The sequence below is a fragment of the Bubalus kerabau genome, chromosome 4 (genome assembly GCF_029407905.1).
Source record: "Bubalus kerabau isolate K-KA32 ecotype Philippines breed swamp buffalo chromosome 4, PCC_UOA_SB_1v2, whole genome shotgun sequence".
NCBI classification, from domain to species: domain Eukaryota; kingdom Metazoa; phylum Chordata; class Mammalia; order Artiodactyla; family Bovidae; genus Bubalus; species Bubalus kerabau.
Genome location: NC_073627.1, coordinates 128,435,133 through 128,455,767, shown reverse-complemented (window position 1 = coordinate 128,455,767; position 20,635 = coordinate 128,435,133). Strand labels below are relative to the sequence as shown.

General features: G+C 41.5%; 1 protein-coding gene across 1 annotated transcript; it reads right to left on the bottom strand.

Annotated features, from left to right (window-relative positions):
* Window positions 1-1,749: 1,749 nt before the first annotated feature.
* Window positions 1,750-20,334, bottom strand: LOC129650961 (uncharacterized). Its single transcript, XM_055579722.1, has 6 exons — window positions 20,323-20,334; window positions 20,106-20,285; window positions 8,963-9,145; window positions 6,234-6,333; window positions 4,358-4,488; window positions 1,750-2,058 (listed from the first exon to the last, which is right to left on the bottom strand). The coding sequence occupies exons 1-6, from the start codon at window positions 20,332-20,334 to the stop codon at window positions 1,765-1,767; spliced, it is 900 nt and encodes a 299-aa protein (XP_055435697.1). The 3' UTR covers window positions 1,750-1,764.
* Between the last annotated feature and the right edge of the window lie 301 nt (window positions 20,335-20,635).

Sequence of the window (20,635 nt, the reverse complement as noted above, 5' to 3'; positions counted from 1 at the left end):
AGCAGGGCATACAGGGCATAATAGATGCTGTTAGTGCTGCTGAAGATAAATACATTGAATTCATTTGCAGAAAAAGCTTAACTGGAATTGGGGTGTTTCTTGAGGAGAGAAGGAAAGTCTTCAAGGAAGGGAACCTTGAGGTATAAGAAGAGGTAGGTATACGAAATGACAACCCTTCCGGGCCTTGGAGCTTCCCTGGTGGCTCAGCTGGTAAAGAATCTGCCTGCAATGCAGGAGACCTGGGTTCGATCCCTGGGTTGGGAAGATTCCCCTGGAGAAGGAAAAGGCTACTCACTCCAGTATTGTGACCTGGAGAATTCCATGGATTGTATAGTCCATGGAGTCACCAAGAGTCAGACATGACTGAGAGACTTTCACTTTCCAGGCCTTGAGCAAGAACTGAGTTACAGAAAGCTGTGATTTGGTGACGGTTTAGGATAGTCTGAAAGATGCCAGGAGGAAAGGAATGATATTTAGACAGGGCTGAACATTCAGCAGGTCCTCCCACCAGCAAAGTTAGTAGTTACTCAATAAGCTGACTGAAACATGGGCAAGAAGCAAGTGTCTGGTGTTCAGAGAAGATCAAGGGAGGCATTCTTCTGGAGATATTCCTTGTGTAAGGTTTAGAGGTCTGTTTTATGATTAACAAATAATGTCCCTTAGTGACCCACAACTTCTGACTGCAGCAAATGTTTATTAAAGGTCCTCTGCTTGATTCCAAGTTATGGCCAATGGCTAAAATTTCTTTGGTCTATAAAACTTTGACCATGATATTCACCAACATTATTAACTTTCTCAGTAAGTAAAATAAAACTCAACTTTCTTTCCTTTGTCTGCCTCCTTCCCTCAAAACTCAATGTTAAAAGGTTACATATTCCAAAGTATTTAAGATATAATTCCAACAGAGCTCTGCAACAAGAGTTGTGCTGTCTCAAGATAATCAGGTTTCACAGTTCAGGCAATTCAAAATTAACTCACTATTGCTCCCAAACTAATTAAGAACTGTTCACTGGCAACTTAGAGAATCTAAAGAAATCCAATGGAAACAAAAACATTTTGTAGGTTTGCATGTACATCTAAAAGTTAGATAGCGAAAATGATTCCTGAAAAGTTAAGATAGCCACAAATCTAAGGTGGTGGTTGTGGTAACCATTTAGCAGTATTAGGTTTGGGGTTTTTTTCTTACACTTCTACTCAAAATGTTTCACCATTATTTTAAAACCTCTCAGTGAAAAAAAATAAAAATCACTAGAGGTTACCAGAGAAGGCATTAAAGACAGAACAACTCTATACATGCTTCTATTTACCTGCCTTTCAGAGCCCTTAAATACCACTGTGTTAACAAGAAATCTATTTCAAACTGCAGTCTATAGACCAATTTCTATGCAATGCTATTTTTTAAAAAACTAAAAAATGTTCAACTTCAACTGCTGAAATTCACAGATATCAATTCAATAGAAATGTCTGAAGCATCTTCTGAAATCCTTTGCCCCGATACTCTTTTCTAATCCCGATGCGCCTTTCCAATCACAACAAAAGTAAAAAAAAAAAAAAAAAAAAAAAAAAAAAAAAAAGAAAGCAAAACCACATGTGATATCCATCACATGTCCTTTTAGCATCAATCTCATTAAGGAGGCAGAGAACAAATTTGTTTACTTTCTTCCCTATCCGTTGACTAAACATTTTTTAAAAAATTATTTCCCAACTGGTGTCTTATAATGAAATGTGCTAGAAATGTAAACACTGGCCTTTCTGTTCAGGCTTTTATATTTCAGGAGCAGCAGGTTCACTCCTGATGTCTTTGACATCACTGGTTCTGCCCATCAAATAGAATTCTTTGTTGGGAACAAGATTGACAAAATGAGCAAGGCGGTTGGACATGGCATAAAAAGCTGAAATTGCAGCTATATCCCAGGCATCTTCCTGGTTGAAGCCACGCACCTCGAGCTTTTTGAAATGGTCATCTGTTATGTCATCAGCTTGGGAAATAGCAAGTGCAAATTCCAGCATTGCCTTTTCCCGGGCAGGGAGGTCAGACTTTCTCCAGTTGATACAGACCTCTAAGAAAACACACAGAGACAGAATCTCTGTCCATCACAACATAGCCAATAAAACACATGGCCTAACAAAAGCAGCATTAATGAAAAAACCTAAGTCAGAGTAAAGAGGAGAAGTGAGGCCAAAATAAACTTTACAGACAGGAAGTATCTTGGTCAAGTTCAATATAATGCAAACCTGGAACTCTAGCTCTGCCAGGAAATCTTTGCTCACTCCAACTACAAGTACTTTTTTCTCCTCTAAACACCCATAGCATGAAAAACCTCGGAACCAAGATTCAGAGACTCTTAATACATAAGGGCCCGCAAATATCAACCTTTTTGTATGAGAAAAGTGAAGCTCAGATAATTATCCCTTTATCCCCACTTAAGTATCAGCTATTAATTTGCAAAATTAATAGCTGATACTTAAGCAATGACTATGTGCTAAGAATGTGCTCAATGCTTCATATTCATTATCTCATGTAATTCTTATAAAAATCCTAGGAAGTAATGTTTTTTATTAGTCACTCCCAATTTTACTGGCAAAGAAACTGAAGCTCAAAGAGTTCACACACTTTCCCAAGGTCACACAGCTAGAGTGGCAGAGCTGGGATATGAATCCAAGTATATTTGATTCCAGTGACTATACTGATAATCATTACCCTTACTAAAGCAAAATACTGGAAACCATTAATGACCTGGGGTTTCCTGGTGGCTCAGACAGTAAAGAATCTGCCTGCAATGCAGGAGACCTGAGTTTCAATCCCTGGGTCAGGAGAAGAGAATGGCAGCCCACTCTAGTTTTCTTGCCTGGAAAATTCCATGAACAGAGGAGTCTGGTGAGCTACAGCCCATGGGATCACAAAGAGTCAGACACAACTGAGTGACTCACACACACACACACACACACACACACACACACACACACACTCACACACTAACCACCTAAAAATCGGAAGAACAGTTGAGCAAATGGTGTGATAGTACATCCTATGATCACTAGGGAGACTATGTTTAAGACTGGTCCTGGATGAGCAAAGTTCTGGTGAATAAGCAGGCGGCTCTGAGAAGGGCAAAGGTGATGATATACCTGTCTTGTTTAGCTTTTGGGTGGCAACAGAGGCCCTTGGAACAATTTTCAAGGTCTCCACTCAGGTGGGGTCAGGAAGGAAGGTTGGAGGATAGGAAAAGACTGAAGACTCTCCCTCAGGAATAAATGCATAGAACAGAAACATCTGTTTCTGAAGAAACATCTGGGTCAGAAGATCAGGAATTTCACTGTAGGGATGAGCAGGGTTTTGTAAACTTGGTGACAAACCCATGTTTACTGTGTCTTTATCCTCGGTTCATTTCTCTAGGAAGAATTAGCACGACCTCTGACATTCAAACAGCCTGACTCTGGATGAAACAAGAGTAAGCTGCTGGCTGGGGGGTTGAGACCCATTTCACAACCAGTCTTGGTGCGAAAGAGCAGGTAGGGGCAGTTCCAGAATGGGAGACTGACAAGCCCAAGCTTGGGGCCAGCTGTACGAAGTAAAAGAAATCTTAAATCACCAGTCCAGGTTCAATGCATGAGACAGGGTGCTCAGGGCCAGTGTACCAGGATGATCCTGAAGGATGGGATGGGGAGGGAGATGGAAGGGGGGGTTCAGGATGGAGAACACATGTACACCCATGGCTGATTCATGTCAATGTATGGCAAAAACCACTACAATACTGTAAAGTAATTAGCCTCCAATTAAAATAAATAAATTAATTAAAAAAAACTGTTTAGAGCCCATTAAGAATAACTAGTGGATAGACTAAACTCACAAGGGCTTCCCTGGTGGCTCAGACAGTAAATAATCTGCCTGTAATGCAGGAGATGCAGGTTCAATCCCTGGTCGCGAAGATCCCCTGGAGGAGGGCATGGCATCCCATTCCAGTAGTCTTGCCTGGAGAATTCCATGGACTGAGGAGCGTGCTGGGCTACAGTCCACAGAGTCACAAAAAGTCAGACACGACTGAAGCAACTGGACACGCACGCATAGACTAAATTCATACTGGAAAATGCATACTATACAAGGTAGCAGAGAAAGTGTAAAGTTTGAAAGTGGACTCTGCCATTCTAGTTGTGCACCCCACATTAATTCCAGGTCTGAACCTCAAAGGTAAAAGGGTTATAATAAGGTTCAACTTAGGGAGTTGTATGCATTTAAGAGAATGTCAGGTCTGGCACAAGGCTAGAGCTTAGCTATCCCTTCGTCCCAAACATCATGTGCACACAGAAGCAGGTGGGCACAGGAATGGGAAACTGTCACGGGGAGGTGGGCATTCACCTGGTCAGAGAGCACTGGGTTCTTCGAAAAGACCCTGTACCGGGCACTGTGGACAACCACGCTATATGAGCACCTGTTGGCCAGGCTGGTCACCAAAATGATGAGTTCCTTGTCAGCTCTGCTGAGCTGGCCTGGGGAGGGAGAAGAGAGAAGAGCTGCCCTAAGCCTGGAGAGCAGCTCAGAAGAACCTAAACAGGCTCAGCCATATTTTAGCAAGTTGTCCGCCTATCTGCTCACTTATTCATTCCCAGTCCTGTGCTATGAGCTAACCTATTTTATTTTCTTCACAATACTTAACACTTTCTGAAGTCAACTTGTTCTTTTATTTTAAGTTGTTCACTGTTTTCTCCTCTCTGGAATATACTTGAAAGTCTATGCATTTTTCTGATTCGTTCACCACTGTATACCCAGAGGAATGCCTAACAGATAAGAGTTGCTCAGAAAATACGTGAATGAATTACTAATTCAAGAAGTATTTTCTTAAAAAAAAAAGTATTTTCTGAGGCGCATCAGGTACTAGACACTTTTTGAAAAGGAGGTTAAAAAAAAAAAAAGACATTTTCCAACCTCAGGGGCCATGCTACCTCTAGGTAGAGAAAGGCAGAGAAGGGGAGAGTCCACTTTGGTACCTGGTACCATCTGGGAACTTTAGATAATCTTCACAACAGCTCTGTAGAGGAGGTATTAATACCATTTTACTAGTTAGAAAACCAAAGCACTGAGACATTTAAGTACTCTGTTGAAGCTCACATCATGATTTATGGCAGAATCAGTTCTGAACACAGGACCTATCTCTTCCCTCTAGGATGGAGAGGCTGAGGCAGTTGTGGAAGATACAGCAGATAGCACTCTGCATGCCACTGGAAAAGGACAAATGAGGGAGGCTGTGGGAGGTCAGAGGAGAAAGAGTCCCTCATAAGTGAAGGCAGGTGAGATGGACTTTGATGGAAAGTTCAGATTCACAAAGCATGGATAGGAGTCAAGGCAGCCCAGAGGCACAGTAAAGTGTGATCCAAGCTAAAGAGGAGAGATATCATGAGACTGGAGTGCTTTGGAGAGTAAAGCATAATTCACAGTTCACTTTGACTTGAATGGACAGAACATGAAGAGAGGCTGAAGGAAATGAGGCTGGGAGGCAGGCTGGTGTCAAGCCATAGAGAGTCATGGTGACAGGCTGCCTCCCATCTCTGCTGCTCACTCTTCCTTTAATAATAAAATCCCTTAGTTTTATCTGGACACATGGCCAGAGAGCCTCCCTTGCAGCTAGATGTGAGGCAAGTCTAGCCAATGGGAGGTAAATGGAACTGATGGGTGTGGCTTCCATGTCATGACCATAAAGGAAGGGATATGTGTCCACACATACCCTTCTTTCTTTTTCTGCAGGTAGTAGTGGTAAATCCACATAAGCATGTAAGCAAGGGCAATTCCAGATAGCAAACAATACTACACTGCCCCTCAGAAGCTCATGTGAGACTATAGGAGAGACAGAGAGAAAAAATACCTTGTTTAAATCAATGTGTCTTTGGTCTGAGCAACAGCAGCCTAACCTGAATCCTAAGCAAGAAATCCATGATTACTGGTCTAAAGTCCCTGAACTTTATCCAGGGTGTTGTAGGGAGCCAGAGAGGGCCTTTGAGCACAAAGAAAGTCGAGCCAGAGTTATTATCTAACTTATTTCCGTTCTATACCTATAACCATCAAGTAACATTCAGACCTCAGCGTCAGAATCCAGACAATGTCTCTGCCAGCTCCAGTCCTTCTGAGCTTCTCCCTAGCTCCACAGTAATCTGGGACTATGTGGGAATGAACTCTAGCGAGCAGGCACCTGGATCTTATCTAAAAATGACTTAGCACTTCCCCCGCGCCCCCCACTTACCTGTTTTCTTGTTACAGATGACATTGTAATAAGCAAAGAAGGCTCTGAATTCCAATGGCCGGTGAGACAACACTTTAAATACATTTGGTAAAAATCCTGTCTGCAGGGAAGGAGAGAAACAGGGAAATGTAAAATGACAACTAAGAACAGGATTGGCAAATAGTAACTGGTAGTCCCCATACTGTCTGCTGAATGCCAGATGCAGTCTTAAGAAGGCCACAGCCTTGTGTAAAAGCACAACCCACACATCCTTTCACGTTTTAGGGGATTATAAGGGTTACTTCTAAAGGCATATGTAATTTCTTTTTAGTAAGGCATTTTATAAAATTTAGAGAGTTGTATGTAAACTAAATGATATTTCTTAGAATTTAGGCTATACTTATTACCTCCCTTTTCACAGAGGGGCTGATGGTGCTCATTTATTTCTAAGAATTAAATCAGTAACAAGCCTTGATATTAGTAAAGTTCTTTCATACATCCAATCTCGTTTTTTCTTCTCCACAACTCTCTAAGATAGGTAAGGCAAGGATCATTATCCCAGTTTACAGATAAGGAAACTAAGGCCCAGAGAGGTTGACTGACTTGCACAAGCCAAACCAAATCTAAGAGGCATGTTTGCGATTTTGACATTGGGTTTTCTTTTCTTTTTTAAAAAAAGATATTTATTTACTTATTTATTTGGTTGCTCTGTGTCTTTGTGGCACATGGAATCTCTGATCTTGGCTGTGGCTCAATGGCTTAGTTGCAGCACACAGGATCTTTAGTTGTGGCATGTGAACTCTTAGTTGTAGCATGTGGGATCTAGTTCCCTGACCAGGGATGGAACCCAGGCCCCGTGCATTGGGAGTACAGTCTTAGCCACTGGACCACCAGGGAAGTCCCTCAGTATGTTTTCCAATGGGATGCTATGGCAGAAAACTACTGACTGCTTCCCAGTAGCCATTTCTTTCCTCTTCCCTTGACAGTGGATATGGACGTTGTTCAGATATCAGATTGCCATGGGCTCCAGGGAAGGTTAAACCCTTCCCCAACCCCACTGGGTGAATCCTGATTGATCTAAACCAATTATAGTGATTCTATTCTACTTGTCAGTGATTGGCCTAGGAATGGGCATGTGACACCATTATGCCAAATGAGAAATGAAGGGAAATCAGCTGGGAGACTTCTCCCCACAAAAGGAATATGGGAAAAGGGTGTGACCTCCACATCCATTCTAGGAGCTATGCAAGGACGTAATGTTTGCTGCTGTTATACCCAGGAACCAGGAGGTCACAAGTCTGAACACACAGTTCTCATATCAAGGAAGTCAGAGCTTAAAAAGGCAAAGAACTTGATCCTTGATATCACTGAGCAACTGGATTAACAATCCAGAAATCACCCTGTGTCTGGACCTACTGTTAATACAAGATACTGAATTGTCCTTGCTGTTATATCAACTGAATTGGATTTTCTGTTACCTGTAGCTGAAAGCACTCTAACTGATAATAGATGCTAAAGTTCATTACTGATCTAGAAGACATGGTAAAAGAACCATTTATGTCTGCTGGGGCAGGAGCTAGGGAAGAGGTGATGATGTGAGGAGGTACAGACAGGTACTGAGAGAGAGGCTGGGGGCTCCAAACCTTTCCCACCAGAGCAGCTGGGTTTCTATATACTTATAAATGGATTTACATACAAGATTCTGTCTGGAAAAAAAATCCACAAAGTTTCAGCACCAAGTTTCAAAAACAAAGTTTAGAGTAAACGTCTGCATTCAGACAAGGGTTTTATAATTTGACAATATAAACCATCAACTTTAAAAAGTACCCTTGGACTTCCCTGGTGGTCCAGTGGTTAAGAATCTGTCTGCCAATGCAGGGGACACAGGTTCGATCCCTGGTCATGAAAGATCCCACAGGCCTCAGGGCAACTAAGCCTGTGTACAACTACTGAAGCCTGCACACCTAGAGCCCCTGTTCCACAACAAGAGAAGCCACTGCAATGAGAAGGCTGCATACTTAGCTCCTGCTCACCCCAACTAGAGAAAGTCCACATGCAGCAACACAAAACCCAGCACAGCCAAAAACAAATAAATAAAAAATTTTAAATAATAAAAAGTATCCTCAAGAAATAATTCTGGGATGTTCAAAAAGATATCTGTATAAACATGTTACAAGTCACAAATATCCAAGATTGGGAGATTGCTGAAATAAATTAAAACATCTCTATTATACAGTGCTATATCATGCAGCCATTAAACATGATGTTTTAACCCAGAAAAGTGTTCATGTTAACATGATCTCATTAAAAGAGTTACATGTATATTTATTTTAAAAAAAATAGGGAAGAAGTGCTACAAGTGACTGACTTTGGTGGAATTTTTATTTTTGAAATTTTTGCTTATTTTTCTAATTTTTCAATACATAATTGCAGGAAGGATCAAGGTACCTCTCACATTTACTGAAGTATCTGGCACGTATCTCATGGTTCTATCTCCACACCATATTATGGCGCTAAAGGGAGCTACAGGTCACAATGGGCAGAGAACTGAGTGACAGAGTTCCAGAACTTAAAATGGTGTACCTAAGACAAGAGGAAAAAGTGCATGTTCTTCTGACTGGGAACCCCAAAGGAAGGGCTCATGCACAGTGGGAACTGGGGCAGACCACGGCAACCAGTTCCAGGGATTACACTCCAGCCAACAAAGGTCTGCACTGGCTGTGGCTCTCTGCATGAGGCGAGTGTCTCACCTTCTTTTCTGTCTCCTCCATGAGCTCTAAAATGTCAAAAGGCAGGTCCTTTTTGTAGGGCATGGGGTAACGGCTGATGGGTTTGGACTTCTCTTCCTGCTGCTGAGACTCATAAAGGCGCAAGTTCAGGGTCACCAGAGGCAACTTTTTCCAAAATTTATTGGTCACAAGGCGAAGAAGAGACTGAAAGGAAACAAAGACAGGATTGGAATGGGCTACTCAAGGAATGGCTTGGATAGCTTGTTTGTGTATCTGGACTTAAAGAAAAAATGGTACTTCTGGGGTCAATTCCCATTAACTACAACCAATTCTTGAGCAATCATGAAATGGATTCTGAGCTCAACAAGAAATAATGCTGTAATCCATTGATAATGTCTGACATGCGAAGAGGATATTGAGGGCATGATGGTCCAAATAGCATATCTACAATGCTTGCCTTAAAGCCCAGCTCAGATACCACCTAATAACAATAAAACCTCCTGGGGTTCTTCAACACCATGAAGACTTTCTGAAGCCTTTTAAGGCTACCAAATGATGGCCGGGATTTATATATATCATCTGCTGCCAATAGCAATGACAGTAACTGTCATATAATGAGCACCTAGTATGTGTCAGGTTTTCTGCATACACCCCCCCAAACTCCCAGCAATCCTGTACTTTACAGATATGAAATCTAAGGATCAGATGGATTACGTCACACAGAGATAAAATTCAGGTCTATCTGACTCCAAAGTCTTCATTATTTTCACTTTACAATCCTGTCTCTTAAAAAAGAATCTAACTAAAAAATATAGAAAACTAAAAACTTTACATTTATTCTAAATGAAAACTGAGAAAACCAACATAAACCTAAAAGGGCAACCTCTTTATTTTTTTTACATTAAAAAAATTATAGTTGATTTACAATGTTGGAATAATTACAGCTGAACAGCAAAGTGATTCAGTAATACACACATACATGTATACATACATATATATATATATGTACACACTATTTTTAATATTCTTTTCTATTATGGTGTATGATAACATACTGAATATAGTTCCCTGTACTATACAGTAGGACCTTGTTGTTTATCCTTTCTATATATAAAAGTTTGTATCTACTAACTGCGGCTTCCCACTGCATCCCTCCCTCAACCCCCTTCCCCATGGCAACCACCAGTCTGTTCTCATGTCCATGATTCTGTTTCTAGATGGGTTCATTTGTGTCATATTTTAGATTCCCATATAAGTGATATCATACGGTATTTGTCTTCTCTTTCTGACTTTCTTCACTTAGAATCATAATCTCTAGTTGCTGCAAATGGCATTATTCTTTATAATGACTGAGTAGTATTCCACTGTATATATGTACCACATCTTCTTTATTCATTCACCTCTCAATGGACATTCCCACATCTTGGCTACTGTGAAGAGTGCTACTATAAACATAAGGATGCATGTATTTTTTTGAATTACAGTTTTATCTGGATATCCCAGATAATCCCAGGAGTGGGATGGCTCAAACATATGGTAATTCTGTATTTAGTTTTCTAAGGAATCTCCCTACTATTTTCCACAGTGACTGCCCCAACCTACATTCCCACCAACAGTGTAGGAGGGTTCCCTTTTCTCCTCATCCTCTCTAGCATTTGCTATTTGTACACTTTTTAATGATGGCCAATCTGACTGGTGTGAGATGGTACCTCACTAGAGTTTTGATTTGCATTTCTCTAATAATTAGAGATTTTGAGCATCTTCTCATATGCCTATTGACCATCTGTATGTCCTCTTTGGAGAAATGTCTATTTAGCTCTTCTGTAATGGGTAGCCTCTTCATGCATTTTACCATACAAGGTTCTAAAATGAGTGCAAGAAAACAAGATTATGCTTTCCTAGAAAACTCAGTCTGGTCAGTAATCCAACTGTGAAAGATAGTATAATATAGGGCTGTCTGAAGCCTAACTGCCTGGGTCCAAATCTTGACTCTGCTACTTATGTGCTATGTAACCAGAGGCACACTACTTCTCTGTCCCTCCATTTCTTCACCTATAAAGTATGAATTGTAATAATACCAACTCATAGAGCTGTTATGAGGATTTAATGAGTTAATACACACAAAGCTCTTAAAACAGAGCCTTGCACTTAGTAAATATTGTGTATTAAATAAAGTGTTACAGGTTTAAAATAAACGTGTGATTAAAGTATATTGGGTACATTATGGATCTATCAATTGACATTTGCTTATATATTCAGTATGAGACCCACAGAAAAGATCTGGACAGCTCCCTTCACAGAACCCACCTGCCAATACAGGAGACTTAAGGTCTGATCCCTAGGACAGGAAGATTCCCTGGAGAAGAAAATGGCAACCCACTCCAGTATTCTTGCCTGGAGAATCCCATAGACAGAGGAGCCTGGCACGCTACAGTCCATGGCGTTGCACAGAGTCAGACACAACGGAAGCGACTTAGCAACTTCACATCCTCTGGGGACCCCTGATGGGTTCTATCTACTGTATGCAGCAGCCTACCTGCCTGCCTTTCACATCTGACACCTCACCTATGTGCCAGCATATACATCCTACTAAAGGGGAAGGCCTAGGCTGTGAAACTCTGTAGCTTTTCTACCTTAGTTTTCCCTACCCATTAGCTAGGGTGGGGCAAGTATCTGAGTATCCAGGCCACAGACTGGCCACTGCTCCATGAGGCTACTAGGACAAAAAGCTCTGCCCACCTAGATTCATACTCTTTGGGATCTGAACTGGGAAATCAGGAGTGAGCTAGCTGGCAATGAGAGCTGGAGCTGAAAAGTCATGAGGTAAAGCCAGGCCACTGAGGTCATGCTGGTCAGTTATGCACCAAAGGAGCAAGAGAAAAATCAGGAGTAAACGGCAGCTATGAGAGGGAGAAAAGACTCAGGATAGAGGGTCATGAAGAACACTGGTGGTAGGAGGAGATGCAGACAGACAAAAAGAGGTAGAACTGAGAGTAACTGAGACTTGTTCATGACACAGTTCCCAGGGTCTGGCTGCAGAGGTCCTCTGAGGTACCAAAATGACCTCTCAGTTTCAGTTCACATGTAACATGATGCTTACTTTTATAATACTTGAGACAGAACTCATGCATTGCCAAGAAAAATCAGAATGACAAGAAAGAGAAAGCAAACATGTCTTCTCAATCAATGAACCTTCTCTAACCCAAAGAAAACAATGGAATCAGAAGTAAAGGGCTCCTATCACATAAGCTTATTTTAAAAATAAACAAAAAGTAAACACTCAGAAAATGCTTAATACATGCCTAATATTCTGGCTGCTTTATCTATATATTATTTCAAGATATGTCGGTACTGTTCTTGTTCTCATTTTAGAAATGAGAAAACATTTCTCATTCTCTGTGCCATCTCAAAATAGGCACAGGAAGGATAAGTCACAAGAGCCTACAAGTCACAGAGCAGGATTCAACCCCAGGCAGCCTACCTCCCAAGTCCACGCTTATAATCTTTGTGCTGTGTTGTATATACAAGCTCATTGCCAAGGACAACTACTACTTTTTTTTTTTTAGTCCCTAAATCCAAACTAATCTATAAATGTCAGGTCTTGTCCTCCTATTCCCTTGAATGAATGAATGTGAATGTGAAGTCGCTCAGTCGTGTTCGACTCTTTGCGACCCCATGGACTGTAAGGGACCTATTCCCTTAAACACTTGCAAAATTTTCATTCTGAACCTTGGATAACCAGAATACTATTTTAAAAGAACAACTTCCATTAGTACTTCACCAGGCTTACTGGCAGGAGCTTTACAGGTATTGTCCTCTGAACGTTAAATGTCACCACTGTATATTCCTCCACTGGGGCACACCAGACCTCAGCTACCAGGAATGCGTTCAGGATCAGCACTGTCACAACTTTTTCAAGAGAAGCTGCAAATTGAAGTTCAAAATAAGACCTGCTGTCTGCTTGATGATGCAGCAAGAAACAGGACACAGGACTATGTACCTAGCATACCTAGCACAGCAAGGAAGCACCTCCTGTGATTGTGGGTAAAATCAGAAAACACAGCCACCTCCATTTTCCACTTTCTCAGGGCACTAAGTTCCAAATGCTGGACTTTTCACCTGGAACAGTCACCTCTGAACTGTGCACACTTCTCTGTGGAAGTGGGGAGGGGGGCAGCTATGTCCTTGATTCTGTGATTCTATGTCCTTGACTCTCTGCCCTGCTTGTTTGCCAGTTTGATACTACACTGAAAGAAAAACAATGTAAAGGTGATATTATTCTTTCCAATCTTTGAACTCATACTGGGTGTTCTGGATTAGCTCATCAGAAATTTTCAAGTAAAACTGCCTGATTATTAAATGTTGACTCAATTGTTTTTCCCATGAGTACAGATGTGGCAGGACTGGTGGCCACTGGGGTTCTATTTTGGCTACATGGAAGTTCACTATAGTAGTCTGCCACCTTTTATGTTTGGAATCTTCCATAATAAAACAAATTTAAAATGATAATTATTTTTTAAAAACCTGTAGGACAAATACGTATTTTTAAAAAGTCTGTAAAATGTTAGCTTACATTTTCTAATGTAAAAAGCCAACTGATGAAACCATCTGAGGTATGTACACAGGCACAGTACTTGACATTAGATGAGTGTAAAATGACAGCTGTTATTGGTGAACTATAGGTTAAAACTTTAATTCTGTAAAAATGTCAGATATTTCATGATTCTAAAATATAGAGACTGGGTTCCATTTTGTTGTTGCTGGTCAGTCGCTAAGTTGTTTCTTGACTTTTTGTGACCCCATGGACTGCAGCATGCCAGGCTCCCCGTCCTTCGCTATCTCCCAGAGTTTGCTCAAATTCACATCCATTGAGTTGACGATGCTAACCATTTCATCCTCTGCCACAGCCTTATCCTTCTGCCTTCAACCTTTCCCAGCATCAGGATTCCACTACCAGTGGTTACTAGTTCAGTTCAGTTCAGTCACTCAGTGGTGTCTGACTCTTTGCAACCCCATGGACAGCAGCATGCCAGGCCTCCCTGTCCATCACCAACTCCCAGAGCCTACTCAAACTCATGTCCATTGCATCAGTGATGCCATCCAGCCATCTCATCCTCTGTTGTCCCCTTCTCCTCCTGCCTTCAATCTTTCCCAGCATCAGGGTCTTTTCCAGTGAGTTGGTTCTTTACATCAGGTGGCCAAAGTATTGGAGTTTCAGCTTCAGCATCAGTCCTTACAATGAATATTCAGGACTGATATCCTTTAGGATGGACTGATTTGATCTCCTTGCAGTCCAAGGACTCGCAAGAGTCTTCCAAAACACAGTTCAAAATCATCAGTTCTTCAGCACTCAGCTTTCTTTACAGTCCAACTCTCACATCCATACATGACTACTGGAAAAACCATAGCTTTGACTAGACAGACCTTTGTTGGTAAAGTAATGTCTCTGCTTTTTAATATGCTGTCTAGGTTGGTCATAGCTTTTCTTCCAAGGAGCAAGCATCTTTTCATTTCATGGCTGCAGTCACCATCTGCAGTGATTTTGGAGCCCCCCAAAATTAAGTCTCTCACTGTTTCCATTGTTTCCCCATCTATTTGCCATGAAGTGATAGGACCAGATGCCATGATCTTAGTTTTATGAATGTTGAGTTTTAAGCCAACTTTTTCACTCTCCTCTTTCACTTTCATCAAGAGGTTCTTTAGTTCTTCTTTGCTTTCTGCCATAAGGGTGGTGTCCTCTGCATATCTGAGGTTATTGATATTTCTCCCGGCAATCTTGATTCCAGCTTGTGCTTCATCCAGCCCGGCATTTCACATGATGTACTCTGCATGTAACTTAAATAAGCAGGGTGACAATATACAGCCCTGACATACTCCTTTCCCGATTTTGAACCAGTACAGCACAATCCAAAAAGAAAAAATCGGTACACTGGATATCATCAAAATTTAAAACATGCTTCAAAAGACACCATTACAAAGATGAAAAGACAATCCACAGACCAGTAAAAAATATTTGCAAATCATATACTTGATAAGGGATCTGTACCCAGAATATATTTTAAAATATTTTATAATTCAATAAGAAAACAAATAACACATTTTAATAGTGGGTAAAAGATGTGAATAGACATTTCACCAGATTAGTCATACAAATGGTGATTTAGTACATGAAAAGGTGCTCAACATTATTACTTATTTGGAAAATTAAAAATAAAACCACAATGAATTAATACTTCATACCCACTTTAATAAAAAAGACAATAACAAGTATTAGTGAGGATGTGGAGAAACTAGGACCTTTATATACTGGTGGGAGAAATGTAAAATGCTACAGCATCATTAGAAAAGTTTGGCAGTTTCTTAAAAAGTTAAATAATAAGTTTATCACAAGCCCAGCAATTCCTATCATAAGTACTCTATCCTAGAGAAATGAACTTATACATCCACAAAGGCTTGTATGCAAATGCTAACAGTATTATTCATTAGAGTCAAAAAGTGAAAACAACCCCAATGGCCTTCAACTTGTAAATAGATAAACAAAATGTAGTGTATCCATGAAATACTGGGTTGGCAAAAAAGTTTATTTGGATTTTTCCATTAGATATTACAGAAAAACCTGAACAAACTTTTTGACAAACCCAGTAGAATACTATTCAGAAATAAAAAGCAATGAACTACTAATACATTCTACAAACATAGATGAACCTAAATAACATCATGCTAAGTGAAAAAAACCCAGACACAAAGAAACTACATGCTGTATGATTCCATCTATGTAAAGTGTCCAGAAAAGGCTAGAGAGACAGAAAGTGGGTTAGTGGCTGTGTGGAACTGGGGTAGGAAAGATGTTGATCACAAATGGACATGAGGGATCTTTTTAGGGTGACTGAGGAGAAGGCAATGGCACCCCACTCCAGTACTCTTGCCTGGAAAATCCCATGGATGGAGGAGCCTGGTAGGCTGTAGTCCATGGGGTCACTGAGGGTTGGACACGACTGAGCGACTTCACTTTCACTTTTCACTTTCATGCACTGGAGAAGGAAATGGCAACCCACTCCAGTGTTCTTGCCTGGAGAATCCCAGGGATGGGGGAGCCTGCTGGGCTGCCGTCTATGGGGTCACACAGAACCGGACACGACTGAAGTGACTTAGCAGCAGCAGAGGTGATCTAAAACTGGATTTTGGTGATGGTTGCACTACTAATACATTTACTAAAACTAACTTAATTGTATATTTGAAGTGCATGAAATGTAGTCTGTATAGCAGTTTTAAAATCCTGCATGTATGGGGGGTATAAAATATCATGTTTAGTTTTAGAGTGAGATTTGGAAAAGGTTTTGCCAGAATGGAAGAAGAGCAAACTTCTGTACCCTGCCATAGTTTTATTTTGTTTTTGCCATAGTTGTTTTAAGACTCTGATAACGAAGTAATGCCTAGAGTCTGACCTAAGTGTACAGGAGAAGAGGTGGTTGCCTCTTGGGATAGGGACTAGAGGAACTTTTCTCATCTTCCCATACTGAAACTCTTTAACTCCCCTTCTCCCTACCCCTGGCAACCACCAGTTTTTTTCCTTTGAAAACCTTGTAGACTTTTAAAACTCATCACCTACATTATTTAAAGGAAAATTAGAAGTGAGACACACATTTTCAAAGGTGGGAACCATGTTTTTCCTCAAATATATTGTTTTTAGCCTAGAGCAAAAGTAAACTAAGTAGTTCCTGCAGGCATATGTGACATAAAATATTAATTAAGCTAGAGAATTATCTGACAAGAGTAAGGCAATGGGGCTTTTTCTGGTATAAAACTCCTTCACAGGTATAGAAACTCCTTCATGTGATGACTTTAATATACCAGTTTCTGCATCCCAGGGGTGTGCATAAATTTGGTAGTTTCAGTAGAGACAGATGCAGCATCTTTCTTTTGCCTGTAGATATCCAGTTGTTCCAACACTACTTGGGACAACAGTACTGGAAGATTTTTCTTCCCCCAATGAATCATCTTGGCACCCTTGTCAAAAACCAATTGACCACAATTGTGAGGGTTTACTTCTGTATTCTCAATTGTATTCTGCTGATGTACATCTATGCTTATGCCTCTGGCTATCTTAATTACTGTAAGCTTTGTAGTAAATCTTGAAAGCAGAAGTATAAATCCTCCAAATTCATTCTTTTTCAGTTTTTTGGGGGGAGGGTGTGGTGCTTCTCTAGGTCCCTTGCATTTCTATCTAAGTTTGAGGATCCATTTATCAAATTTTGCAATGAAGACAGTAGAGATTTTGACAGGGACTGCTTTAAATCTGTTTATCACTAATTCATCTGATCCATGAACATGAGGGTACCTTTCCAATTATTTAGATCTTTAATTTCTTTCAACAGTGTTTTGTAGTTCCCAAGGTTTTAAGGTTATTTCTTTCGTTAAATTTATTCCCAAATGTTTAATTCTCTTTCCTATTGTAAAATAGATTCCTTTGAATTTTATATATACCAGATCATAGCACCTGCAAGTTTTACTTCTTTCTTTCCAATCTAGATACCTTTTATTTTTCTTGCCAAACTGCCCAGGATAGAATCTTGAATACAACGCTGAATAGAAGTGAAGAGAGCAGACTTCCTGATCTTGTTCTTGACCCTGGGGAGAAAGCTTTCATTCTTTCACCGTTAATTATGATGTTAGCTGTGGGTTTTTCCATAAATGTTCTTTATTAGGTTAAGTGGTTCCTTTCTAATTCCAGTTTATTGTTTTTTATCATAACAGGATATTGGACTTTTCCATATGCTTTTCATCCATGTACTGAGATGATAATGTGGATTTTATTTTATTGATGTGTATTGTATTGATTGATTTCAGATGTTAAAAGAGCAGGTATTCCTGGGATAAATACCATTTGGTCATGGTATGTAACCCTTTTTGTAGGTTACTATATTCAGTTTGCTAGTATTTTTGTGTTTATATTGATAAGGAATACTGATCTATGATTTTCTTTTCTTGTGATACCTTTCACTTTGATATTAGGGTAGTATTGGCTTCATAAAATGAATTAGGCTATGTTTCCTCCTCTTCTATTTTTGGGATAGAGTTTGTATTAATGGCTATTAATTCTTTAAATATTTGGCAGAACTCATCAGTGAAGCCATCTGGGCCCAGGCAGACTCTATCTTACTGCTATTACTGATGAATTTATTCATCTTAAAACCTCTCATGAGACTCCGGGCCAGTTATCAATGTATTGCCACTCAGCTCTAAAATCACCCTTCACTGCCTGCTCTGAGAAAATGGATCTGGGCCTTTAAAACATTTTTCCTTTGCTATCTATCATGAAGACAACCTTTGTAGGCAGAATACCCTGCAGAAGCACTGCAGAAGGAATGAGATTTGGCTGGTAGTTCCACTGTGCTCTCTGGCATATTCCTGCAGTACCACAGCTTCTGCAGCATCAGCTCCTGTTTGGTTTGGTGGGTGCAATCACCCAGCAGTCAGCAGTTTCCCCTAGCATGCTATTAGGCAGTTTTATAACAGATGCTTCCAAGAAACACCTCCCCAGGAGTAGCTTTCCCTCGCATCCTAGAAATGCCAGCAAGTTCTGAAGGGTTGATTTCCATCAAGTTCCACTGGCACAGATTTATTTCTTTATTGGCTGTGGTGGGTCTTCATTGCTGCATGTGAGCTTTCTCTAGTTGTGGAGAGTTCAGGCTTCTGATTGTGGTGGCTTCTCTTGTGGAGCATGGGCTCCACATGGCATGTGGGCTTTGTAGTTGCAGCTCATGGGGCTCTAGAGCACTGGCTCAGCAGTTCTGGTGCAGGGGCTTAGTTGTTCCGCAGCATGTGGGACCTTCCAGGACCAGGGATTTAATAGGTGTCCCTTGCATTGCAAGGTGGATTCTTAATCACTGGACCACCAGGGAAGTCTGGCACAGATTTCTAATGACTTCCTGCCATTTAACAAGCCATAACAATGTCCTCTACAACAAGGTCTCAATCAGGCCAGGCCAGTGAAGAGAGTTTGCTTAGGTGAGCTAAGTACTAGGAGTAATGGCTGTTCCTTATATCTGCTATTCTTAAACCCTTTAAAGCTCTCTTTAGTTTTCACAAGCCATGATCATTTGTGATTAAAAATGTTTATTCCAAACAGATTCTCACTTGTGTAGTGATAATTGTGAGCATTTCATTTAAATTCTTCACTTGAATAAAAATATTAACTTTCATGGATTCTTTTCCTATTAATTTTTGTATATAAATTAGCATGCAGTTCATTCATAATTTTTAGAAACCTGTGAACTAAACTAATTTAAAGATTCATTCAAATTCTACTTCTTTATGGACATCTATTCTGACTCCCACCTTCCTCCGACATAGAGGTAATCATTTCATCTTTTGTACTCTCGGGGCTGACACACAAATCAGGTTGTTATTGTCAGTTACACTTGGTATTTCCATGTGGTGACAGTCATCTCCCCCAGGGCAGGGACCATGATTCAGCTGGTTTCCGGGCTCACTGCCCAGCTCAATTCCTGGTCCAGAGCACAAGCTCAACTAGTCTTGACTGAAAGTGACAAAAACGCCCAACTTCACCAGTCAACAAAGAAAAGCAACCATGAGATAGCACTTTTCCAGCTTCTCAAGTAGCAAAGATTTCTAAAGAGGAAGTTCTGGGAAAGAGTTCAGAAGGCCACGGTCTGGACCAACCTTTCCGAAGGGCAATGTGGTTCTTTTCTCGAAGGAAACGCTAAGAAATGCTGGGGTATGTCCCAAACGCAGTCGAGGGCGGTACCACTCCTGCTGCACAGGCTCCAGGCCCGCAAGTCCCCCAAACAAGTAGCCGGCCTAATTCACCCTGGTGGATACGCCCGGAAGACCCCACGTATCAGCGGAAAGCTACGCAATGAAAGGCGCGCCATCGACCGCACGGGCCCCCGCCTCCTCTTCATTCCCCAATGGCAGCGGCCACTTTCATACCCAAAAAAGGCTGCATGCGCCATTCTAAAAGCGAACTTTTCAACGAGCCCCCACACCACCCGCGCCCCCTTAGTCCGGGTGCGCAGCTCCGAGCCGGGCTCCGCACACTTGGCTGCGGTCTCGGTTTCCACCCTCTCACGCAGGTGGACCTCAGCACCCCTGGGCCTGCCCGCCGCGCCAGCCACGGCCACGGCCACGTGCGCTCACTCACCGCCGGCTGCACGACGCCGAGACGGCAGAGAACCGACACTGCGGCACGGGGCGCACGAACCAGGATGCCTCTAGCGTGCTCCGCCCTCTGGGCGTGTCGCGCAGGGCACCGCCCTCCAGGGGCCTTCGACCCGCCCTCCAAGCCTGAACTTCCGGTCTCAGGTGACTGTTCTTTCCAGACCTATGCTTGCCATTGTGGACTTGGCAATGTACCAGACCAACACCCACATGCGGACACACCTGCCCGAAGTGCCCTTGGTAGACCTCCTCAGCCAGATTTGGGCCACGTTTCTGACAGAGGCTCCTCTATTGACGTAAAGGTGCGTGAGAGATAATCCAAGGATCATTTCCTGACCTCTGTCTCTGGCCGGGACCTGAGGTCATTGAGTACCGTACAGCATGGCCTTAGGCCAGCTGCGATAGAGGTAGTCTTGGTCACTGATTACCTGCTCCATGCAGGCCCTCTGGAACTGGGTTGGAGTGGGGAGGAGAGAAAAACATATCTACGCCATCCCTTCTGCAAAGGTAGCC

Excerpts from the sequence above, each read along its gene's own strand:
- LOC129650961 (XM_055579722.1), bottom strand. Across the intron at positions 9,146-20,105 it reads TCGGCGTCGTGCAGCCGGCG|TCTCTTCTTCGCCTTGTGAC; the intron begins GTGAGTGAGCGC and ends GTTTCCTTTCAG. Across the intron at positions 6,334-8,962 it reads TGGAGGAGACAGAAAAGAAG|ACAGGATTTTTACCAAATGT; the intron begins GTGAGACACTCG and ends CCTTCCCTGCAG.